The 26,529-nt window shown below is 41.9% G+C and overlaps 1 protein-coding gene across 2 annotated transcripts in view; it reads right to left on the bottom strand.

Annotated features, from left to right (window-relative positions):
- Positions 1-570: 570 nt before the first annotated feature.
- Positions 571-26,529, bottom strand: part of GOSR1 (golgi SNAP receptor complex member 1) — an 80,609-nt gene continuing 54,650 nt past the window's right edge. For both annotated transcript variants that reach the window (XM_075594249.1, XM_075594250.1), the window contains exons 7-9: positions 23,024-23,053; positions 7,401-7,483; positions 571-3,181 (exon numbers count right to left, since the gene is read on the bottom strand). In XM_075594249.1, coding sequence (XP_075450364.1) covers positions 3,057-3,181; positions 7,401-7,483; positions 23,024-23,053 — 238 coding nt within the window. In that variant the 3' untranslated portion in view covers positions 571-3,056. The remainder of the gene's footprint in view (positions 3,182-7,400; positions 7,484-23,023; positions 23,054-26,529) is intronic.

Genomic DNA, 26,529 nt, shown 5'->3' with positions numbered 1-26,529 from the left:
CATTGCTATTGCGTGCTACATTTTCGTTATTGGGTGCTGCAGTGGGGATTGCTACTTTAAAGCTGTGTGTGTTCATTTGCAGGTACATTCCCAGAATATTGGTATATGAAGTTCAACCATGGAGACATCTGTTTTTTGTCTTGATCTTTGACAAGTCTCTATTACATTTCAAATGAAGATGGAGGAATAGGGTGTCCATTGAGGGGGAGGGGAGAGAGGGGGAGAGAGAGAGAGAGAGAGGGGGGAGGAGAGACAGGAGAGGGGGAGGGGAGAGAGATGAGGAGAGAGAGAGGGGGGAGGAGAGAGAGGAGAGGGGGAGGGGAGAGAGAGGAGAGGGGGGGAGAGAGAGAGAGAGAGAGAGAAGGCTGGTTAAGTTAGCATATTGTTTTGTTATTTATGGATTTCAAGGTTCGGTAGCTGTCCTGAAGAGTTGTACATTTGTTGTAGGTTGTGATGCAACAATGGACCTATATGAATTTTTTTATATACATATATTCATATACATTCGAAACATATTAAAACCTGTTAGATTACAAATTCAAGAAGTAAAAGCAACCAGAAAAGCAGAAACATGTATAATTCTAATTTATTATTAAATTACATAACAAAGCTTTCTTCTTTATTACAGACTGACAATGCACATCAGGTGCAGAAATGGGAAAATAATTACAAGAACAATAAAATATAATTAGTTTCAATGAGCAATTTATAAAGCAACACGAGAAAGTGCCATTAGAAGGAGAAAGTTATATACAGGTGCAGATGCTTTGGGCTTGGAAATCTTTTAACTAGGTTAATACTTTCCTCTGGGTTTGTTGAATAAATTAGGGCCCTAACATTCTAAAAATGGGTTTTCAAACTCAAACTTGCATAAGAACGTCTTCTCCAGTAGAAAAAGCAGAAACCTAGCGTTAAACAATTTCAACAGAAAACAATATGCTGGAACTGCTCAGCTCTACATTAAACCTAGAACAGGGCCATCACATATTCAGAGAGCAAAGGGGCTGTTTGTCAACAGGGTGACAGGGAGATGCTCCTTGGTTTATGGGCTGCAGTGTGGTCACTGAAGCAATCCAACAGTCTTTCAGTCCTGGCTTTGCAATGGTTCGCAGTTCTCCATCTCTTTCCTGTGCATCCCTCTCTCCCACACCTGCTTAATTTTAATCATTGACATTCGTTATGGCTGAATTAAATCACCTTGAGGACTGCATCTAGACTCCAGGCCGTTCGCTGAAAATCCCTGACTTGAGTGTATGGGGGGCTTCAAAGTAAGAGCATAGATATACTGCAAACACCAGCTAGGTGGCAGGTCCCAGTTGTGAGTAGATCTGCAACACAAGATTAACTTTACAATAAACCTCTTCTTAATGCAGGGGTGCTCAACTCCAGTCTTCAAGCACCCCCTTCAATCAGTCCCTTCTCAGTGTTCTGAGCCACCTGTGCTGAAGCAGGGATATCCTGCAACCCTGACCTGTTGGGGAAGGGGGGGGGGGCTTGCGTATTGGGGTTGAGCACCCGTCTTCATGTGAGCCTCCCAGAAACCAGTCACTGTAAAGCAGCAAAATCTCACCCTCCCAAAAAACACCCAGCTCCAGTAGGTTAATGTATTATTAGGAACGTTTTTTGGGTGAGGAACGCAGCACTTGATCCCTTTTATTTATGACCAAGACAAAGCTGGAAGGTTCAGAACAACTCCACTTATTTTTAAGGTCTTCTCTCCAGTTTGAACTTTTTTTTGGCATGCAACATTACCGGCTGGTCAAGTGACCCTGAAAACCAATGCAAAGTATGGATTTTCACGAGTACCAAATGAAGCAATGCTCAATTATCACCCCAACGACAAAATGGGAAGTGCATCTTAAAGCACATCTAATAAAAATTGATTATCCCGCATCCCAATTCAATTTTACAGCTCTGTAAGAAAGCTCTTAAAATCTCCCCTGCTCTCTATAGAAATGATCTGTTAAGTTGTTTCCTGGGCACACAAGGCAGCAACTTACACACTGACAGCTTCACATAGGAAATTGCATGGTCCCACCATTTTATAACAAATGTTTTTATCAAATCCGCTCAGATGTCCAGGGCCACAAGTTTCAGAAGCAAATATTTATGCAAATATACTTGCGAGACAAAATGAAAACGTTACATGGTTCCCACATTTGGGATTACGGTATACATGTACGCAAGGTGAAGGCATTTTGCAGTTGCTGTGCACTTAGCTGGGAAACAAAATATACCCTCACCTCTACATGCTTGGTCGAACGGTGAGAAATGTCTGGGTGGAAAGGGAAAGAAGCGACAACCATTGTTACACAAATGGGTTTATGCCACAATGCACAAAGTAAAAAAAAAAACTGTTCCCCAGCTGAATATATGTTTAATGATATTTGATTCAAGCTGGACCTTAATTGGTAATGGTTGCTAAAGAATATGTGAAGTTCTCCTGTCTATTCTATGGGTAAGCCCAAAATCATACACATCAATAGCTTTGACCATTGATCATGTTTTTTTCGCATTGATAATGTTTGTGCACATGAATAAAATAACAGGGGGGTGGGAGGGGGAGGAGAGCTAATTTTAAACAATTGAATCAAAGGTTGCATTGATGACGTGCATTTATTTTGCCCAGATAAAATTCTTATGTGCACCTCTGTTACTCGGGCAGCCAGATAACACTAAACATCGGGCTGACTAAATAAGCTTTTGTCAAATGTGGGCATATCTACAAATTGAAAGTTGCATTATAAGGTTTTCTAGCACTGACATCGGTTTACCCTTCAGAAAGTAAGTTTTTCCTCTGCACCTCCAAATACTTTACAGATACAGTGATGGGCATTAGAAAAAGCGAAATGATGGTGTATATGTATGGCTAGCTTTCACATGGATACTGCCAGCACCATAGAGACCGCTAATATAAAATGTAAATTCTTTTAAGATCTCCCACTCCCTTATCTACAGGTGGTGTGTGCAGAACTGCAGCTTTCACTCCTGTGTCTTCCTCTTGCTGTCACTGCTGGTTCCTCTGGATTGCGGCAGAGTCCGTCAAGTGTCAATCATCAATGGAAAGCATAAAGTAGTAGCAAGACAGTGCAAATGCCTATGACGGAGCCCAGAATGAGTGAATCTCGGCGCTTCCTCAGGTTGATCCTCTGGATGAGGTTGTTGACTGCAGGAAAACGATCTGTTTGCAAAATTGTTAAGTTTGTAACAAGAAGCAGTGACTTTGCCAAAGGTTTAGCAGGAATACTGCCTGCAGCCACAGACAAGGCATATGGTAACATGCAGAAGACCAAATGCATATTCATTATGAAAAGAAATTACAATGAAGAGACAGTCCCACCTATGACGAAAGGGAAATAATGGCTTTGGTATGTTGAATAGGTGGAAGGTAGGACACTGGAAATTAGCACATTTAGATTAGTGTAAGTATTTTTAAATCATTTCCCTTTAAACGTTTAGTGATGTTTCCATAAAAAACAAATATTTTGGAGACTTGTTACAATCTCTACCTAATATTTAATAACACTATGTGAACTGTATAATCTACAGGTAAACTTGAACACTAGCCATGCTTCAAGTGTCCGACAATAATACATTTCAGTAAAGTGGGCGGAAAAATAAATTTAAAAAACCCACATTTATTTAGAACAGTAAACAAATAAGAAAATAGTATTGGTTGGCACTTTTGGCAAATGAACAGGTGTTTATATGACATACTTGTTTAGGTGTAATGCTTTCAATCTCAATCCAGACATTCTCATTATATATTTTTATGTGAAATGTTTCAAACAGACAATTTTAAAGGAATTACAGATGTAAGATGGTTAGTGTCTTCGGTGCCAGTCACGCGACCGCAGCACCGAGAGATTAATGCTGCAGGGGGTCCCAGGCAGAAGCACGGGGCCCCCCACACAGCAGACACTGTCCCCAGGACCACAGCCTTTTGCCCGTTTGTCCGCGGCACTGGTGACAGTAAGTCTTGCTACCGCTGAAGTTAAAAAAGAAAACGAGGCTAATATATTTAAATACAAATAGTCTTTCCTTTTATAAAATAATACGGTAAACATGTGCCTTTCACTTATTTACCTAGTACTGCCATTTCTGTTTCTAATTTGTAAATAAGCAATTTAGACCTAGATTCTTACCATCACTGTCAAAGCATTAAACTCATCAGATTTCTCCCCCAACCCCCCCCCCCCCCCCCAAAAAAAAATATAAAAACCATTATTAAAAAGCGAGGTCAGTATGATTGCTATATACCTATGTCCTGGAAACAGTTGCATGTTCTTTCCATGTTCTGAGGCTGCCAGCTCCAGCTCCTCAGTGTATTCTCAACAATGTTGCTAATGTGGTGTCCTTTAGCTTCTGACAGTTGCCTTGGCAACCTCTCTGTTCAAAACTTGGGTTGGTTTAGCCCTCTCCCCCGGCTATGTTTTGTTTACTAGTGTGCCCCATTGTTTGTTCCTGTCTGCATAGGAAAATGTGCTCTCTCTTACTACCAGCAGCAATAGTGAGCACATGTACCTTCCACTGCTGCCTTAGAAAAGACATTCCTTTTTACCTTCCTCTCACAAATACTACCCGCTAGTTATTTTATGTTTCTTTTAACCCCCACCCAATAAAGTTAAAGAAAATATAAGGACTCTGTGTGCATTTAAAGGGGATGAGTTTATGCTACCTTGTCCTACTCATTAATGATACTGAGCCTGGAACAGAATAATCTATATCAATGAGGTAAGATCCCCAAAAGTGGTAATGTTACCAGCACAGGACAAAGTATATAAAATACAATATTTGATAGTTCCAAACACTTGATAGCCCGATGTTTCTCATCCTGGAGAAGCTCTCCTGAAAAAACGGGCTATCAAGTGTCTGATGGAACAATAAAATAACCTTTACCACTTTTGGGGATCTTGCATGCTTGCTGCAACAATGTATCTACCAAGCACAACGCATGACTTTTAAAGCAATACAATCTGAGTGCGGCCGTTTTGTGCCGCAAAAGTGTAAAAAAAAAAAAAAAAAAAGCAGGCACACCAAATGGTACAATAAATGTGTCCTTCTTGAAAAAGGCTCAATTGGGAAGCCGAAACATTGAGCTGGTAAAGACATTTTATTGTGCCTACTCTTTTGACCCTTCTACATAGTACTAGACACAGAGACACAGAGACACAGACAATCATAGGGGAGGTGTTCCCCTGCTCCACCAATCATGCTGACTTGCTGATCATGTGGCTGGTCACTGCCACAGTGATGTATACTAGTAGAACAAAGAAGGGCCATATGCAAGACAGCTGCTGAAATATTAACCACTCTGTATTGAGGACAGATCCAAGCGGTGTACTTTAGTAATTAAACCTATGAAACCTCTCCAGTGATTAGGCTGCTGTTTCTTTCTAAGGCCGCACTTATAGTGCCGGCGACAAAACAAATGTAGACAAAACAAATGTATTGCCGCTGTCGCGTGCGCTTATAGTAGAAGCGACAGCTGGAAGTCAAGTCAATTTGATTTGTCCAGCAACCGCAGCGTGATGTCGCTGTCACTATAAGCGCAGCCTAACTCGGACTACAGAAATGGTTTCTCAATATTTTTTGAGCAGGGGCACACCTGTTGGATTTTTATAATGTTTATCACACCTCACTCACATGCATCATACTCACCCTTCTTTCACCCCTTCATACACACACCTCATACTCGCCCTTCCTTCACCCCTTCATACACACACCTCATACTCGCCCTTCCTTCACCCCTTCATACACACACACCTCATACTTGCCCTTCCTTCACCCCTTCATACACACACACCTCATACTCGTCCTTCCTTCACCCCTTCATACACACCTCATACTTGCCCTTCCTTCACCCATTCACACACACACCTCATACTCGCCCTTCCTTCACCCCTTCATACACACACACACACCTCATACTCGCCCTTCCTTCACCCCTTCATACACACACACACCATACTCGCCCTTCTTTCTCATATACACACACCTCATACTCGCCCTTTTCCTCAGCACAATCTACATTCAACCCCTCTTCTCACATAGCACACACACCATTTCCCAGTCACACACTACACATTCACCCCACCCTCTCTTATACCACTTCTCACTGTCACCCTTTCCCCACACATACACAGACCACTCATACCCCATTTACCACCTTCGCACATTCACACCTCTTCTTATGCATACCACACTCGCCCTCTCCCCTCATAAAGACACTCACCTATCTCTTACTCAAACCCCTTCACCTTCCCTCTCCCACACAAAGCTCTCAAAGCCCTCAACCTCCCTCAGCACACAAGCCGGCAGAAAGTTTTCCCCGGGGGCCGCTGCACCCATGGCAGAGGTTTGCGGCAGCCTGATTTAGCATCTAGAAACTAAATTACCGACAGAAACTGCTTAAAGGAGCAGATACTCGTGGGAAAAAATACCTTTCCACAATAACAGAATACCTCACACTGCATTGTATGAAGTTTAACCTTTGCCTTGAGCAATATTACGTATTGCAAACAAACAAAAACCAACACCACAAAACATGAAACGCTTTTCCTTAGTGTTTCATGGAAGAAAACAAAACCAAGCAGTTTACTGGTGCAAATTGGGCGTGGAGTGCAGGACATTTCACGTTTTATTTTGCAGGTTGGAACTTACAGTAGCTCTGCTACAGGTAAATGAACCCCTTTCAACAAGGGCTCCTGCTATGAAACCAAAAGGGAATATATTAAAAGAAACAAGAGAAGGTACTTGTTTACCGACAAGGTGGTGGATGCACATGGAAAAAAAAACCCACCAATTAAGGTGGTTAAGATATACAAAACATAAGGGCCATGCCAGTGAGGTAAAGCATGTGTTATTTACATTTCCAGAACTGTGTATTATTTAATAAAATGGCTGATGTTCTTGTCACTCGTAATTAGTTTACCTGACAGCTTAGAAAATAGATGTAATTAGCAGAAACTTTGTTGCATATCAATTAAAAGAGTATTCCAGGTGCATCATGGAGAAGCTCACAGGTTATCTGTGATTCTATGGTAGAACCATAGTTAACCTGGAACAGAGCTATACAAGCAAATAGTTGTGTTTGTTGTTGTTTTTTACTATTGCTTTAAGTATCCACCTATATCCAGTGTTTAGCTGGGGAAATTCATCCCGCTTACCTAAAGTGTACCTTTGACTGCATTATACCAGTAAAATCCCTTTCTTTAAGTTTACCTCACTTCTTCCTTTCTCAGAATTCCTGTAATGCCAAATAAACTGTTACAAAGACAAGGAAGAATCAAAGGGAAATAGAGAGTAAACAAATCAATACTATAACTAACATATACATCATGTTACTTGCTCACAGTTCTGCACTCCTGCAAAACGTACTGAAAATTGCATAAGGATACTCGCCAAGGTGTTCACCCTGCTTTGTATGGATTTGAACATTCCCCTCTGTGATGTCATGTTTTCTTTTGTTGCCATTGCAATACTGGAAGAAAAGAACAGAAAAAAAGCACTGTTATAAAAAAAGAACACGTGATGAAAAATGCTCTGCTACACCCATAACAAGCAAACATTGGTGCTATGAGTAGCATGAACACTAAAAATTCATTGAAAACCAAGCATCCTATTCTAGAATTCCTACCTGCAATCCCTATTCTAATGGAGGGGATTGCAGGGAATTGTAGACCAATGTAATATAGAAACTCATGCAGAGAAAAGTCGCTGCAAAAACGTTTTTGAGGAAGGACACAGTAAGCCAACGCAAAGTACAGTAGTCTTTCTGATGTTAATCTTAACAATCACTGAAGCTTTTAATCATACCTGCTGTAAAGTAAATTAATTGGAAAGAAAAGGTTACCTTTTAAAGTTGTGAAGAAATAGCTAATACCTATAAGCTGATACATACAGACTGAATCATATTTTTTCTTTAACAAGGTAATACTCACTACAGAAGATATACAAATGTATGGTGGTCTTGCATGCGTAAGAACAAATAATAGGTAAATGGCAGCTGTATTCGGTATGCAGGAACAAGAAATTACATGCAAGTTTGTTAAACCAAAGAGAGTTGAGAGCAAAGGAGATCAGTGGGATGAAATTCAACAGCGTGTATTCATTCGTAATAAACCCTTCCTCCAGGAGTAATACAGTTGAGGAAACAGGCTGTGCACTTAGGAGCGAGCAAAAGACCTGAGTAAAATACACTTCAACAAGAACTAAGCACGCGTGGTTAAGCATTTCTCAGCAGGTGAGAAAGGTAATAGGAATTTCTAATGAGCACTGCTCTCCGGACTAGGATGTCTAGTTTAAATTGACGGAACTGAACAGGTCTTCCGGTCCTGCAGTCTACCAGAGGGAATGTGTGTTTCCATCACATTAGAAAACAGCAATACATTGCTTTGAGCCAAACTAATATAGAGCTCTCACTGTGCCGGACAACTGTACATTATGCAAGTAGTTTCTTTGGCATGTCTGAAGAACCATAGTATTTAGTTAAATTGGTAGGTATTAAACATGATCGCTAATGCTGAAGTGTCCCATGTGGCAAGGAAGGGAATATGAATATATATATATATATATATATATATATATATATATATATATATAATATATATATATATATATATATATATATATAATTAAAATTACATTAAAATATGCTTGTGGCCGTTGTGTGTGTATATTTGTTTCTTCCCCAGCCATTTATAAACCAGCTGAAGAGCACTGGTTTACACTAAGGGGATCATTCTATATACTCCAAAGCGAATGGCGCACAGCCAGGGAGTCAGGTGTGGAGTAAAAAAACTTTTCTTTATTGCAGCATAGCAGGAGACAAATTCACCCCCTCAGTTACTCCTTGATAAAGGACCTGTTGGTCCGAAACGCGTAGGAGGTCCCTGTCTGTGTCCCCCAAGGGGGTGAATTTGTCTCCTGCTATGCTGCAATAAAGAAAAGTTTTTTTACTCCACACCTGACTCCCTGGCTGTGCGCCATTCGTTATTTCTACTGGACATATCTGGATTCTGGATCCTTCTTGGCTTGCACGCCGGCAAAGAAACCCTGGAGATGACGTGAGTGGGGCGTTTTGGTTTAGACTGTTATAGTTAAGTCTGACTGTTTAATAGTCATTGTGATGCTTACAAGTCTTATTTACCTGCCCACTCCCACTGGTGTCTCCAGGGGCCACAGTACTTATTGGATGTTGTTGCTGCGGGTTTGAGCACCCCAATTCTCTATCTATATACTCCAAAGCAGCTGTTCTATGCAGAAAATCCATAGACTTCAATGGGGATTTCCAAACAAAACAGTCGCTTCGGCGTATACAGGATAAGGGCCTTAAGTAAAACACAAACCTTTTAATATGATAATTGGGCAAAGAGAAGTTGGTCTGTTTTCGCTTTGTGCAACACACATAGTAGATCATAAAGGGAATGTTTATACCAAGATCATAAATGAATGATTGACCATTTCTAACAACATTTACATAGCGCCCTTATTCGGGCGCAGTACGTTAGTTCGTAAAACAATGGTGGGGTTACATATGGAAAATTTCATGTGATGGTCATGGAGCAATTTTTAAGTTGTCTTTGTGGTGGGCACAGGGTGCAAACATTATGGTCGGGCTATGGGTTAGGTGCATTGAGATCTTGCTTGATTAGTGGACAGGCGTTTGGGTCAGGTCTCTGGATTTAGTCTTGTCGGTGGCATGGTGATGGTCTGACAGTGAGGACACTGGAGGCGATTAGATCGGTGAGGTGGGTAACTTTGGAGGATTTTGGAAACAATTTAGGGAGGGGTGTGGGTAGGGGAGATCATGGGCGTTGGGGACAGTGGGATGAGGGAGGGCATGCGATGGAAAGTTAACGGGGGATCATGGAATGCAATGGCGAAGATATGAGTTTTGAGTTGGCTTTTGAAGATAGTTAGGGAGGTGGCAGATTGGATGTGGGGGGAGATTGTTACGGTGGAGGGGAGAAAGTAAGGCAAATGATCAGAATCGAGAGGAAGTACAGGGGGGTGGGGTGGGCCTGATGGTTGTGGCAGTCAGGGAGCGAAGAGGATGACAAGGGGTGTTGAGATGACAAGAGATGAGTGCTGCAAAGTAAGGGGGGCAAGACCATGGAGAGGTTTGTAGATCAGGGTGAGAAATATGAAGAGGGGACATTGTTAGAGGGTAGCCAGTGGCAGAGGGGACATGGGAGTGGGAGAGGAGTGGCATGGGCAGAGCAGGGGAGATTTAGATGTGTACGGGCAGCAGTGTTTTGAATTTGTTGGAGGGGTTTGGAGGAGTAGTGGGGGAGACAAGGAGTTACAGTAGTCAGGCAGGATGAAGATGAGTGAGTGGATGAGAAGTTTGGGAGAGGGAAATGAAAGGATGAATTTATCTTATGTTGTATATAGGTGGTAGTGACAGGTAGCAGTGATGAAGGTGGTGTTGGGCAAAGAGGAGGGAAGGATCAGAGGTGACTGCAAGGTTGAGAGGGGAAGGTGGTTGGGATTGGGGAGGATGGGATGGAGGAAGCAAGAAATTAGAGGACTTCAGTCTCAGCTGGGTTAATTGTAAGGAATTGGGAGGACATTCAGTTGGAAGTGGCAGAAAGGCAGGCAGAGATACGGGTGGAAAGTTCGGGTGAGAATAGTTGATAAGGAGAAGTAGATTTGGATGTTGTCTGAAAACATAACGTCGAATCCATGGGGGTGGGGGGATGAGGTCAATGTGGGGGGAAGTGTAGAGGAAAAAGAAAAGGGGACAATGGATGGAGACTTGGGGCACGCTCACTTGGTGGCTGGTAGGCGGAGAGAATGAATTGTTGAAGGTGACGGAGTAGGAGCAGTGGGGAGAGGTAGGATGAAAGCCATAAGAGGGCGGTGTCAGTGATGCCAAGGTTGGTGACAGATGAGTGAGGTGTTCATGTCCATTTTCCTAATTTAAGAACAGACACAAATGACCAAGTGTGAAATTATATTTAATCAAAAACATACATTGGCCAATATGTAAAACATTTGAGAAATACGTTTTCAGTGCTTCCATGCCAGCAGTGTGTGAGATACAAAGAAAACACCTGTTGCTGTTAAATATATGTAAAAGGGAACACTCCCGACTTCCCCTTGTTTTCTTTACATTTTCAAAGTTTGTCCCTCTATATTCCTGTGCCCTCCTAAACTTCCTTGCGCCTTTTTCAATGGAAGAAAGTATCTCTGAACATTTCTGCAGCCTAGGATAAACATGGCAACATAATGTGAGATCAAGAATTAATTCCACTTTGAGGGTGTCTCTACCTTATTTGGGAGGGAGAGTCAGCAAATAAGGAATTCTGGGAGAGGAAATAGTAACCATAGGATCATGTGCATCAAAATGGTGCAAATGGCTCCAAAAACACAAAGCAAAAATAAGCATTTGCCTCAATTTGTGCTAGTGATTTATAGTGTGCTAATCTCGCTTTTTATAGTTGAGGCGGTTAACACTACAGGTGCAACTTTTAATACATCTCATAATATTGTTCTGACGAGCTACCAACCACATTTACACAGTGGCAATTATAAAAACTAAAATTATTCCCCATTCTTGGAAATAATTTAGGGTAATTCTTGTGATTGGGCACTCTAATGTGTGTTCAGCTCAAAGTTGATTTTGGATGGGAACGCATCTTTAAAAGAACTGCGATTTCATAATATCTCTGAACGGGTTCATTAAAATACACTAACAAGCTGTATCTCCGTCTCTTGCATGCTGATTTTGTTCTCACCATCTTTGTATTTCAAAGCAAAGTTCTCATCCCTTGAAGCTAAAAACTGATTTAAATACACACGCGTGGCCTACTTCTAAACTTTTTTTTTTTTTTTTTTTTTTTAAACTAATATTTTTATTAGAATTTTCAAACATAAATGGGAAAGGAAGGGGTACAAAAAAGAAAAAGGGATGGGGGGGAACAACCATTTTGTACCACATTTCTTACAAACACAACAGTCACATTACATATCATACAACTTTTGATAAACACCATATTTTACACACAGCACTCCCAGACCTTCTCTCCTTCCGGGGTCATACCCCTATCCAGCATCCCAGGGCTCCCAGACCCAATCATACTTCCTTGTGGATTCAGGAATGAGGTAAATTTCTCCATTAATTGAACATCATTGACCCTTCTAATAACCTTTCTTCTGGAGGGCGAGAGTGTCTTTTCCACACTGCTGTTACAGCACATCTAGCCACCGTTAAAATATGCAGAATCAATTTAAGTGTATAGTGGTTCACAGCTTCCATGGGTTTAGGCAGAATGATTAGAAATAGATCGTGATATCTGTAACATCCTTTATTAGTTTAAAAATTGTCCTCCAGTAAGTCTACATTACTGGACAATACCACCAAATATGTGCCAGGTCTCCTATCTGTCCACATCCCCTCCAACATCTATCAGAGGTCCCCAGGGAACCTCTGCTTTAACCTTTTGGGGGTGTAATACCAACATAACAGAATTGTATATATATTCTCTTGTTACCGTACATATGGCCCTACTGGGGGGGCGTCCTGACGCATACAGACCTCCCCCCCACCCACTCTCAACCACCTGATCACCCCTTCACTATAACTTGCTCAGAGTATAACAACTTAAAGACTTAAAAAGTAAATCAATTCCTTCTAACTAGGGAACATATAAACATATAGAACTGTTCGTAATATTGTACATTTAGAGATAAAGGGGGTAAGCAACTCGGATAAAAACATACATCATATTTTATCATTTCTAATAGAATAGTAAAAAACTGTTAGCATTTATTCTCGAGCAATAACTGATCTTGTCCTTCAATAGAACGCAATGTCCTTTATATCTGTGATCTGAGTAACAGATTGGTGTGCAGCCCCCGCAAAAATCAATGCGATAAGGCTCTTTGGGCCGAAGCCCACTCACCCAACGCTTGGACCCTCAGTCCACTAGATCACCAGCTCCATAAAAATATCTGCCTTAAGAGACAGAAAGCTCAGCAATGGGCAGTTGGCCCCGATTCACAGATAAAGCTATCCCTACAATAGAATATATGGGGCATAAAATAAAACAGGGAGAAAACAGAGAAAAAACAAACAAAATTACAGTTCTGAGGTAGAGTTCTTTGGGCCGCCATGGATCGCCAATCAGAGAGACCACCGCAGACTCATACTGGATCTTCCAGAAATCGGGTAGATAACAGGGGGGCCCAGCAGGACCCTCTCAAATACGCAGCCGACTCTGGCTCTTTCCTCTCCGGGCCATCGCCCCATCGTTCGTCCTCTGTATTATCGCCTCGAGATTCTTGCTGCCGACCCGATTTATCCTTATGGTCCAAACCTAGCGCTGACTGAAAGGATGAGGATTCCTCAGGATAATGAAGCGAAGCCCGTCTCACTTCATGATTAACAAGAAGACGGAACGGGAAGGTCCATCGATAGTGAATCCCCTTTTCCTGGAGTATCGCTGTCACCGGTCGCAATCCTCTTCGTCTTTCTATTTCAGCCTGGACAGATCCTGGAAAATCTGAATAGTCATTTTCAAAATTAATGGAGCCTCTATTTCTGCAACCCTTTATGATCTTATCCTGTGTCGCATATTGCTGAAGCCTCAGTACCACATCTCTACTTCTTTTGGGGTCATCAAATCTCGGACCCAGCGCTCTTTGAGCTCTGTCCATCAACAAATTGCTATCTTATAGTTGAGGATCAATTGACGAGAAAAGTCTCTTGAGATATGGCTGCAGGGCCTCCGCAGACACTGTCTCAGGGATATGGCGGATTCGTAGATTCTGTCTTCGTTCTCTATTCTCGAGCTCGTCCATACCATCTCTCATGGCTCTTATCTCTTTGCTGAGTCGCAGGACCTCATCGCCAGTATTTACCTGATTTTGTAAGGCAGCATCCATCTTATATTCAAGCTCTGTGGTTCTTTTGGCCAGTGAGGACACATCTGCTTTAAATTCCATCACAGCTCTGTCCAGGGCTCGCTGGAAACCAGCTTGCATTTGTTTAAGCATATTCTGCAGGTCCTGTTTGGTTATTACTGTATCTCCCCCTGCTATGCCTCTCTCCCTCTCTGCAGCAGCACTCACCTCTGTCTCTCTTTCTGGGGTACCTTTCTCCCCGTTATGTCTCTCTTAGCCATATCTCCCTCTGCTCCAGCAGCTTGCTTATTCTCCCGGTCAGAGTCTGAAGGCACGCGCTCCGTGAGCATGCCATGGCACCATCTTTTTTTTTTCAGCCATCGCCGTCTACCCACGGCTGAATCGAGACAGATTGGGGGTCTCTGTCCTCCATTTTTTTTTTTTTTGGGAGGAGGCATCTCTGCATGTTCCCCTGTTTGTTGCCGCTACCCGCGGGGCTACAAGTGGTGCCGATCAGGGGTTATAAGGTAATATAGTAGGCGGGATGCACGGAGCTCTCTTAGCAGGCGTGCGTCCGCGTTGACGTCGCGTGCGCGCCCCCCCTACTTCTAATCTTTAACAGAAAATATATATTTTTGTAATGCGCACTTTAGTCTTCGTTAATACAATCTGAACACAAGGATATCATATTTCTAGTTCTCTGCACGACCTTGACAAAATCCTGTTGTCAGAATATGTTAATTCAGTCACACTCAAACAGCCAGTGAGAACACTTCTTGGTTTTCTATCAAGGCTTGTTACACATTTAGAGATGTATTGCTTCAAGACCTCCACAAACGAGAACTATTATTTGGAGGCCTCCAGTTGGAACAGCGAAATGATGCTATCCCTACAGAATAAATGCTGAAATGGGAGAAGGAAAGAAACAAGAAACTCAAAGAGCAGACTTGAACACGTGGTTAGAGGGCTTTAAAAACAGGACATCACCCTTTCTATTGTCTCTATTACAGAGATTGAACCATTACCGTTACTTCTGCTTTAAATTCCATCACAGCTCTGTCAAGGGCTCGCTGGAAAAAACAGCTTGCATTTCATTAAGCATATTCTGCAGGTCCTGTTTGGTTATTACTGTATCTCCCCCTGCTATGCCTCTCTCCCTCTCTACAGCAGCAGCACTCACCTCTGTGTCTCTTTCTGGGGTGCCTTTCTCTGCAACTTTTCTCCCTCTTATGTTTCTCTCAGCCATATCTCCCTCTGCTCCAGCAGCTTGTTTATCATTCTCCCGGTTGGAGCCTGAAGCCGCGCGGCCCGTGAGCGCGCCTCGGCGCCATTTTTTTCCAGTCGTCGCCGTCTGCCCATGGCTGAATCGGGGGTCTCTTTTTTGGAGGAGGCATCTCTGCGTGTTCTCCTGCTTGTTGCCGCTACCCGCGAGTCTCTAAGTGGTGACGATCCGGGGTTATACGGTACTATAGTGGACGGGATGCATGGAACTCTCAGCAGGTGTGCATCTGGAGAGCTTCACAATACGAAGATACAGGATATATTACCCCTCTTCTCCTTGGAAACTCATATTAGAATTGCAATACAATAAAGTGAAGGCGAGAAGGAGTGGCTCAGTGAGTAAAGACACTGACTGGCACTGTAGAGAACTTGGTTCAATTCCCGGTGTCGGCTCCTTGTGACCTTGGGCAAGTAATTTTATCTCCCTGTGCCTCAGGCACCAAACAATAGATTGTAAGCTCCACGGGGCAGGGACCTGTGCCTGCAAAAATGTCTCTGTAAAGCTCTATGTAATAAAACTAGCAGCGTTATACAAGAACATGCTATTATTATTATTAAGGCACATAACACAATTTTAACACAAATTTAATTAAAAGTCTATAATCAAGTTCAATGCAACGTACAATAATTATTGTTTTAGTTGAGATACAGGATTCAAAATAAATTAGATAATGCCACACAGATCCAAAATTGCACGGATTTTTGGCCACTTTGGTGATGTCATTTATGGTACAGAGTGTTGCAGGTATTATGGATAGAGACAAGAGATACCCCGCTACAGCTTAAAGTGATGGAAGGGAGGTGCTCACTAGGTAATGCTAAACAAGTACACAAGAACAGGAAACATAGTTTCAAGCACTCGGTCACTGATGATTGTAAATGAATTAGTTAAAATGCATTTTTATGTCAAAAATGAATATTAAATATTAGGTGTTAAAATCAAACAACATACATGTGACTTGGATCGATGTAAGAGTACTGTAAAAGTGCTCACGATCATACACTAGTGTATATTAGAGGACTGATAAATCTTCATGGAGTTCTATAAATATATATATATATATATATATATATATATATATATATATATATATATATATATATGAAAAAATCATCTCAGTTGGCACACTGTAAACATAAATAAGATGCTGATGCTTGCCCCATATGCACATGTAAAAAGTAGAATTTACCAGATTGGAGTCCGGAAAAAACGAGACAGCACACAGTCTTAGTAGTTCCAATGCAGTTGTAATCAAAGTAACATGGCACCACCTCCAACGTTTCGGTACACTCAACGTGACCTTCCTCAGGGACGTGCGATGTCCCTGAGGAAGGTCACGTTGAGTGTACCGAAACGTTGGAGGTGGTGCCATGTTACTTTGATTACAACTGCATTGGAACTACTAAGACTGTGTGCTGTCTCGTTTTTTCCGGACTCCAATCTGGTAAATTCTACTTTTTATATATATATATATATATATATATATATATATATATATATATATATATATATATATATATAGAATTGCCCTCGTATCGGGCATAGGTGGTAGGGCTGAATACACACACCTCTTGTACCTGCGTGAGGCACAGTAATCTTGTTCCACTGTTTGATAAACCCTTGGAATATCTAGTAATCTGGCTCTCAAAACCTGTTCAAACACTCCTGCATCCACGCTGATGTTAGGATTATAGCAGTGCCGATGCCAGTGGTAGTGCAGTGGGTAAGAACAATATATATATAATTTCAATTCACAGAAATCAAATCCATACTGCTGCCAATCTAAGCATACTCCAAAACCTGCATAAATGCAGTGACCTTAGCCGCACAGATGTAGATAGGGAGGTGCATCTACGTGAGAGAAAAATACAGATGTATTGCTCCACTCTATTTTAGCCGCAGGAGAAATATTAGCAGGAACACATTTCTGCGCCTGCACTAGTCAACTGAATTCTATCAGTGCTGATAACGAATGCAGAGGTGCACACAACCCAAACAGCCCATAAGCTAGTTAGGATAAAAGTAAGGATCCAATTAGGGGTATAGTTGATGGCACGCTCCTGCATCTGCGCTGATCGTGTAGGTCATATCAGCGCCAATGTCAGTGGAGTAGTGCTTTTAGACAGCTTAAAGTAATTCTGTAGAACAGATAAATCAATTGCACTCTCCTACATCTACACTGACCATGTACACATCAGTGTCGATGTCTGCATAGAGTTGCATTTAGGCAGCACAGTAGCTGTAGTTGAAATAAGGTAAGGATCTAATTGGGCTTAATTGCTTGCACACTCCTGCATCTGCACTGATCATAATGTCTTATCAGTGCTGATGTCCGTGGAAAAGTGCTTGTAACAGCATAGAGACCTTAAAAACTCTTGTACTCGAATAAGTGTATTGAGAACTCTTTAAACAGGAACTATAACCCGCATGGTCAGAGGATCGGTAATGTTCCCAACAAAACTGAGCGCTTTGCACTCGATGAATATCCCCGGCAAAAGCGCTAAGATTAAAGAAGTTAAATACGTCAGTGCAGGACTCCACAACAAAGCAACCGTTGCGGTCAGAATGAAGACGGCCCGCACGTGCATGTGGAGTTTTGCCGACGCATGCGTTTCACGTAAAATGCTTCTTCAGGGCACGTTACCCTTGAGTAACGTGCCCTGAAGAAGCGTTTTACGTGAAACGCGTGTGTCGGCAAAACTCCACATGCACGCGTGGGCCGTCTTCCTTCTGAAAGCAACACTTAGAGAACAGTTACTTTGTTGCGGAGTTCTGCGCACGGGAGGGGGGATGCAGCCTAAAGAAAACACTTGATTAACAAACACTTCCCCCATTCAGAGAGCTCAGAAATTCAACTGGCCGACTATGTAGGAATGTACCTGTTACATGGCTGCCCAAAGTAGAAAACTAGGAAGTCCAATGGTTTAGCATGCGCAGAACATGTAACTTATTTAGAGAGAAGCAATGCATGGTTCGCACTATGGTACTTAAGATGTTAAGCACGTGCTCTCTGGAATTTCTCTACTGCATGACATCCCTGCAGGTGACGGCTGTCAGTGCTGTCTAATCAAATGAAAACAGAGTGATCTCACCAACACTTGGCAATAATTGCAGCCAAGCTCTTCTACTGTAATAAATGACCTAAATCAAATTTCTTCCTGAAACCTTCCACTGCCTTGCATTTATTCTTACAGCAATTTCTTTGCTGTGTCCTCGGACCCATTGCAGCAGCTATCATTCTAGCAGAACAGTTCTGCGCCGCTCAGATGGAGAGAGTGCTGCTGGGTTATGTAAAGAGTACCCCAGAGACACAATTATAAAATCTCATTAGGCATAGATCTTGGGAGTGAATGCTTTTAACATCTGAAAAGCTGAGCTTAATAAGTGATGGAGGCCAATGCGTGTAGCTTTCAAGCCTTTATATTAGGAATGGTGATAGCTTTACATTCTGTAACAAATGCACAACTTGACATCAAAAATGAAGTACTGAAAAAAGGGGTGTGCTTTTTGTAGTCTGGGGGGTATAATTGCATGGTTTGGCATACCTAATAAGATAAGTTTTAGATGACCCGAAAGAGTGGTTATTTCCAACAGAAGGTGCCATCCAGCTACTGAAGTACAAATGATCCCTGAACATTTAGCATCTTCATCATCCTCGCATTGGGGAATCGTGGTATTTTCAAAGTAACTTAACCCTGCATTTCAGATTTTAAAGTGGTAACATTTTGCCGAGACCCAGTTATGGTGGCTGGCGATTAATTCCCAATATCTTCAAGTGCTAGAGAGCAGCCCAGCTGGGAAGCTGCTGCAAAATGTAGACAAGAGAGTACTTTTACAAAATTGCTCGTACGCCAGCAAGATTACACAAAATGCAGCAATCCTGCTCTCAGTTATGCTAGGGAGGTTGTAACCAAATTGGCTCTATTTGACATATTTGGCAGTGATGTTCCATAATAAACTCCCACCTGCAACAACCATTTTTATATAAGTCGCCCGACTAGACATTATAAATATTTTCAGAGATCCTTGAACTATTTTGCCAAGCAGGCACCTCCTAAATGAGGACACAAGCACATGCAAATTAAGCACACAGGAACATGCAAATTAAGCACACACACATTTAGTGCAGTTAAATGCTTAATCACTAAAAAAAACACATGAAGAACTCAAAGCTTTTTTAAAATGATTAAGTGAATAAAGAGTTTGGGCTACTTGGTATCAAGATTTTGGTCACTACAGTAACAGTTTCCCATTGTTGGCGATCCAGTCAATCCTTACAGATATGTCCTCTGGCTATTAATGGCCCTTAATTTTATCCCAGTCAGACAATAACTCACAGTTACTATATAGTATTTCTTTTAATTCTTTTATGGTAAGCTGAAAAAGGACGCAATTGTTTTGCTGCACTTCAATAGAACATTAAGATATTTGTATTTTTTTCCATACGTAACATTGTGTTTCACTTGCATCTTTATAACCTCATTGTAACATGCTGACTTTACCTTCAATATAAAATAAGAGCGATAATTACAAAGCCAAATTTCATTAGCAAGTACCCAAACACAGCTTCTTCAATGACAATTGCCATCAAGCATACATGCAGACCTAATTTAAACCGAAGGTTGTACTCTAGTGAAATAATAAGTTTACCCCTAACTTTTCAATGTTTTCATTAGCTTACTTTACTTGCACTGACAACTTTTGTTGGTGGAGACAGACAATGACATTTCCCAATGAATTTGCTTAATCTGAACCAGGATTGCAAAGATTACTACAGCCCTAGTAACAATCCTCACGACACAGAGAAAGCAAGGGAATAGTCACCATTACCAACATGTTTTCTGTTTACTGTATCAGATCATTAGCAGTCTGAACTTATATAGTTACTCCCTAATGCCAATAATGAACACTGTAGATCTACCTGCTATGGTAACTAAAGTCTCCAAGATGTGCTGCGGGAGGCTTTTAAACCTATAAATCATTTATGCCATTAGTGGAACTTCTGCTTATTTATCAGTTTCATGAAGCAGACACTCCCCAATGCAAGGGAGGCAAATATGTTTGGAAAGGCACAGCAATCCTGCACTGCAGCTTATCTTTTATGTAACAACTCAATTGCATATAGAAGGGGGGCTTCATTACATATGCAATATACACTGACAAAATGATTCATTCATGTAGTAGATCCGCTAGTGATTTTTCTCATTGCTCTTCCGCCTTCCTCTGTAGGTTTATTACGTATACATGGGTTGCAACGTTACATAATACTTTGTGTAATGGGTGTGAGAGAGAGAGGTGCGGGTTGGGTGAGAGAGAGGAGGGGGGTTGGTAAGAGAGAGGTGGGAGTTGGGGAGTGAGAGAGGTGGGGGGTGAGGGAATGAGAGAGGTAGGAGGTGGGTTGGGGAGTGAGAGAGTTGTGGGGGTGGGTGCGAGAGAGGCGTGGGAGAGTGGGGGGGGAGGGGTAGGAGAGAATTGGAGGGGGTGCTGTTCTGGTATTTTGGATCACAATTGTGATCCATACAGAATTACAGTCTTCTCCTTTCTACCATGCACCACATCTGCCTATACAGACACTCTACCTAGTGTGTGCGACAATCTTGCCTTGCTGGAAGACATCAGTAGAAAGATAAGGTGCTTAGAATATTGGTTGTTAGAGGTAAGTGATTGATAGGTCTAGTGAAGCCGCATGGTAGATAGGTAGGTAGCTGGGGAGAGAGTCTGCTGCAGGGGGTCAATGCATCTGAATGGGACCCTCAAGCGTTAACCCTTCTGTGCTGCGACCGCACCGGAGATGTTAAGTCTTGTTACATCTGTGCAACACGGAAGACTGTAGATAGGATTTAAGGTAATGCTTTCACATATCATAACATTATCATATTTTCGAGTGTGACCCCCTAGGCAGCGTGCTTATGCTACTGGGTGAATGATAATACTTCCAACAGTAATGTGGAAGGAGGTAGTAGGGCCAGGTTGGGAGGATATACGAGGCGCTCCGTTTTTGACATGTTAAGTTTAAGTCGGCAGAGGACCATCCAGGGTGATATAGCAGAGAGACATTCAGAAACTTTTGTCTGTACAGGTATGGGGTTGAAAAGTACATTTGTGTGTCATCAGCATAGAGGTGATATTAGAACCCAAGAGATGTGATTAGGTCACCTAAAGAGTGTGTGTTAAGAGAAAAGAGAAGAGGTCCCAGGACAGAACCCTGGGGTACCCCCAAGGAGAGATCGATAGAGGAAGCGTTTGCAAAAGAGACACTGAAAGTACGATGGGAGAGGTAAGAGGAGATCCAGGATAGAACTTTTTTACGAATACCAAGAGTATGGAAAATGTGAAGGAGAAGAGGGTGGTGCACAGTATAGAATGCTGCAGAGGTGGAGTAATATCAGCAGAGTGTAATGACCTTTGTCTTTGGCAGCATGGAGGTCATTACGTATTTTAGTAAGGGCTGTTTCTGTGGAGTGAGCAGTGCGGAAGCCACATTGTAGAGGGTCTAGCAGAGAATAGGTGGTGAGAAAATGAAGCAACTGAAAGAATACAAGACATTCAAGGAGTTTAGAGGCAAAAGGCAGGCGGGAGACAGGACGATAGCTAGAAAGACAGGTAGGGTCAAGCTTGCTGTTTTTGAATAATGGTATAACTGTTGCATGTTTGAAGGAGGGGGGAAAGGTACCAAAGTAGAGGGAGGAGTTAAAAATGTGTGTGAGCGTTATAGTAGATTATAGGAGCAAGAGGTTTTAGGAGATGGGAGGGAATGGGGTCAAGAGGGCAGGTTGTATTGGGAGAAGAGGAGATCAGCAGGGATACATCCTCCTTTGTGATAGCGGAAAGAGTCGAGGCAGGCAGGAGGAGAGTTAGGAAGAGGTGTAGGATGGGAGGAGGATACAGAGGGGATGTCCTGACGTACTGTATGGATTCCACCTTTTCCTTTGTTACATTAACTGATATCACTCTCAGAAGCATAGGAAAATTATACTGACCGCCTAAACAGACCAAATAAAATGTTAAAAGCACAAAACTACTTGCTCTGAATAAAATACAGGTTCACACTTTTCGTGTCTCATTTTATTCTTGGTCTACCTTTTGCTCTCTTTCCAGCATCCCATTCCCTCCCTTCATCTCTCATCACCTTGTATACCATTTCCTTTCTACCTCTCCAACATGCACCTCATCATTTAATGTTACCATGTATTATCATAACTCTGTGCCCAGGATATACTTGAAAACGAGAGGTAACTCTTAAATGTATTACTGTCTGGTAAAACATTTTATAAATAAAATAACTAAACCGCTCTACCCCCTCTTCCCCTGCTCTCTTTATCTGACCCCGTACTCCTCCTGGCTCTACCGTCCTGCACTCACCCTCCTCAACCTCATACACCCTATAATACGCCATCTGAAGATCCTTTAACCCCCCTCTAATCATCAAGCTTTATCTTTGCATGAAGTTGCTGTGTCAGGATTGGATTGCCACTGAAATGCAGGGCATAATTTTCCTGCCATGCTTACTTTTTTTGTACACCTGGTCTGAAAGGGAGTTCAAAGAATTGTGTTCTGGCTCCAGATATAAATGGCCCAGGCGGGATGGAAATTCAGTCAGGCTAAAAAATGCACTCACTAATATGCAGTTCAAGATGCCTCAACTTCCATCCAATCACACTTCTCACAATAATGAAAAAGGAAGATCAGATGATATTAAAAAAATTATTATCAAACGAAGAAAATAGGAAATCGTTAGTCTTTAACTTTGTGAAAAACGGAAAAACTGCTTTAATGTTAAAGTGTAAGAGAAATAGATCCACTGTAGCAGCAGCAGCAGCAAAAAAAAAAAAATACAATAGCAAAATACATTTGTGTAAATAGCAAGTGAAATTGGCTCTGGATTCTCACCTTATAGTTTCTTCTATAAGACGATCAGAACTGTGGCATAAAGAGAAAGAGAGAGGGTGTTAATTGTGCACACACCGCTTACAGCCATGGATAAGTCTTCATTAACAAAATGTTAAAATAACCAGCATCTAAATAATTGGACACAAAGACATATATCCCTTCTGCCAATGTTTTGCTGAAAACCCCCATATCCAATGTGCCATAAAGCCGCGTCCCCATCCTGGAGAAGAGTTCAACATAAATACAATCTCCTGTAGTTCAGGGAAGGCGGCTTCACATCATATTGAAGACGGGCACGTGCTTTAGAGATTGAGTACCAACTATCATATATTTTTGGTGTAACACCTAAGAACTCTGAAGTGTCTCACACGCTACGATAAAGCAGTCCCGTTCTGCTGAACCTCATAGGCTGCTCTGCAGGAAACTGAAACGCATATCCACATGAACTCCCTTTCATTTATAATGCTTTCACATTTGTGATTAATGAAACCAAAATCAGGTTGGGCTGCCGAACTACCAGATCAGGAAAATATATGAACATGTCACGTATACAAATGGTTTCTGCACTAAATGCTGATTCGTAAAGAAACTGGAAAATGACTTCCTCTTAGAAAGTGAAATTATAAAGCTGTGTGACAGATGGTGCGGAGCAGAACAAATAAGAATTTGGTGCATTTGTTTCAGATGTATTCATTTCACGTCACAAACATACAGTACAGGTAAATTATTATTGCCCTTAGCTTATTATAATAAAGTTAATACTTTCTTTTTTAACAGTGAAATAATTATGTTGCTTCTCTCTTAAATGTAAACTAGTTTTTCATTTTTCACAATTGAAATGATCTATAACCACGTCACAGCCCCCTGTTACATTTTACCTAATCAAAGTATTCCTGTGTTGACCAACAGGCCATACGACTGGTAAGAATCGCAGGTACAACAATTTCTGTACAAGGCAGAAGCTTATGTAACCCACATTCATTCACAACGTATTGTTTTAACATTTTCAGTACATTGTGGCTACCGAGTAAAGAATTGGTTACAAAAATGTGGTTGACTTCAACTAACTCGATACACCTGTAGAGGGAAGTATTTTCTTGAGCATCGATATATTATTACCATTGTTAATTCACTGGCGGATAGGTAAATAGAGCAGTGTTTTTCAACCAGTGTACTTAGGAATCCTTGAAAATTGTATCAAATACAGAAGAGTTTGCAATGCATCTGATCACAGAGTTGGTATTAGAAAGAGTTGGGGTTCCTTACAATGCATCTGATCACAGAGTTACTATTAGAGAGGGCTGGGGGTTCCTCAAAATTTCACTTGGGGTTCCTTAACCAAAAAAAGGTTGGAAACCACTGAAGTAGATTATAAAAGGCCCCTCCAGCAGTGACATGGTTAACTGTAGTGAATTAAAAAAAAGAAATGGAGCAAGAGAGGGAAAGAGAGCGGAAAACACATAGCATTAAACCTTTGAAGCTGAGTAGTTTTCCATTTAAAAAGCCCCATGTCTTAAGCCCTTTTAAACATTTTATAGCATCACATATTAATCCATTTGGGACACAGAAGGAAGAGAGAGAAATAGACAGACAGTAGAGACATGACAGAGATTGGGAGGCAAAAGATAAGGGGAAAGGGTGCAGACAAAGGACTAAAAAAGAACATTGATCTTTAATATAGCCTGATTTATAATTAGGTAATAAAATACGTGGCTGAGTACGAATTTGTTAACAGTTTGGCTCACATACGGGACGCATGGAACTCTGGTTCCATTTCAGCATCCTCACTTCCTGAGGTTGTGTGCGTGAGATACTCGCTTATAAACCCAACGTGTACCTTTGACCAACATTATAAATGTGTGTTTTGGGGGGAAGAATGCTGACAGCACAAACATGGCAATTTTCTCAGGAAACCTAAACAAGGTACAACAAAGTGGTGAACGCTAAGATTTATCCTCCTTAGGGATCGTCTTGGGCGACAATATTTCACAGCTCCTGAGCACACGAGTAATAGTGGACCAGGAATATGCATAAATCATCACTTCTCACAGATCATATACATATAGGAGGTATTAAAATATAGGATTGTAAGGGGACCTGGGCTACTGAGGGAGTTTACATATATAATACTTACAAATAAATTATAAGAGGGGAGGAGGCACCTCAATATAAAGTGAATGAGCTTCCAATCCCATTTTGCACCTTGTGCAAATATTTTGTCCTAGTATTGCTTTTGTCATAGGAAGTGTTAATGAGCTATATAAAGGATAGAGCTAATGCTAGAGCAGCCAGGCAGGATTATGACGCTCCATCCCAGCAACATTCAGGAGCACTAGGGTAGCTCTAGAAAAGGGGTTCCCAATCTTTTTTACATTGTGAACCCCATGAGAGAAAATATTTGTTCTGTGAACCCCTTATTAAATCATGTTTTTGCCTACCCAACAAAATATTGCTAACGAAACCGTTTGACTGATCACAGGCAGTATAGTGTCCCGAGCTCAGTGGAGGGCCCGTGCACTTAATAAGGTCCCAAAACGCACCTCAGTATGTGAAGGCAGTGTGGAAGGTACAGCTGTCAATCACCTCAAAAGCTTCCAAAGGCACGCCCCATAATTCCTTGCAGTGGCCGACGCAATCCACTGTGGGGCACCACGTTGGAAGCTCCTGCAGTAATTGACAACTGTACCACCCACACGGATGTGCAGTTTGGGCCTTGACTGGCTTATGAATCCACCATGGTGCCTGGGAACAGCCATTACAAGAAATGTTGGCAACCCCATTGGAGACACCTCACGAACCCCTAGGATACAAATCACCTGTTGGGAATCACTGCTTTAGAAAGACAACCACTTTCATATGCATTCAAGAAAGAGATCCATGAATAACAAGTGTACAAAAAATAGAAGGAAGGATGGACAATTAGCTAATTGCTGCTGAAACTCAGGAACGCAAAATATTTTGCAAGAATAGCAATAAAATGATTTGTTGACTATGAAGTGGGATACAAAGCATCAGAGCATTGACAGCTCAGGCTGATTTGGGCTCAAATTTGCCCCTTTTTCCCATTTACAAACTAGTAAACTTGTTTTGCATTTCCTATACAACACAGGAAACAGACCTGTTCATCTCTCACTCTGCACATTAATCTCTTTTAAAATCCATTACACTTTACAGTCTTGACTAATATATTCATGGATGGAAAAATCCCGGGCGCGCCTAGAATTACCTCCCTGGCGCCTGTGCTGTGCGCAGTGATGACTGGCCTGATTGACAGGTCAAGTCACGATGAGTAGCTCAGTGAGGAGAACGGGGGGATCGGAGAGCTGGGGCTGGAGATAGTCGGAGCCGAGATGTGTTTGTCAGCATGTGTCAGAGAGGGGGGAGACAAGTGAGTGAGAGGGTGGGCAGGGAAAGAGGGGCGAGGGGGGGGAGAGCAAGTGGAGGGGGAAGGGGGGGGAAGAGCGAGAGGAGGGGGAAGGGGGGTTAGAGAGAGAGGAGGGGGATGG

Source organism: Ascaphus truei, chromosome 3 (genome assembly GCF_040206685.1).
Source record: "Ascaphus truei isolate aAscTru1 chromosome 3, aAscTru1.hap1, whole genome shotgun sequence".
NCBI lineage: Eukaryota > Metazoa > Chordata > Amphibia > Anura > Ascaphidae > Ascaphus > Ascaphus truei.
Note: the sequence above shows the minus strand (reverse complement) of the source record. Positions and strands in the feature narration are given on the sequence as shown.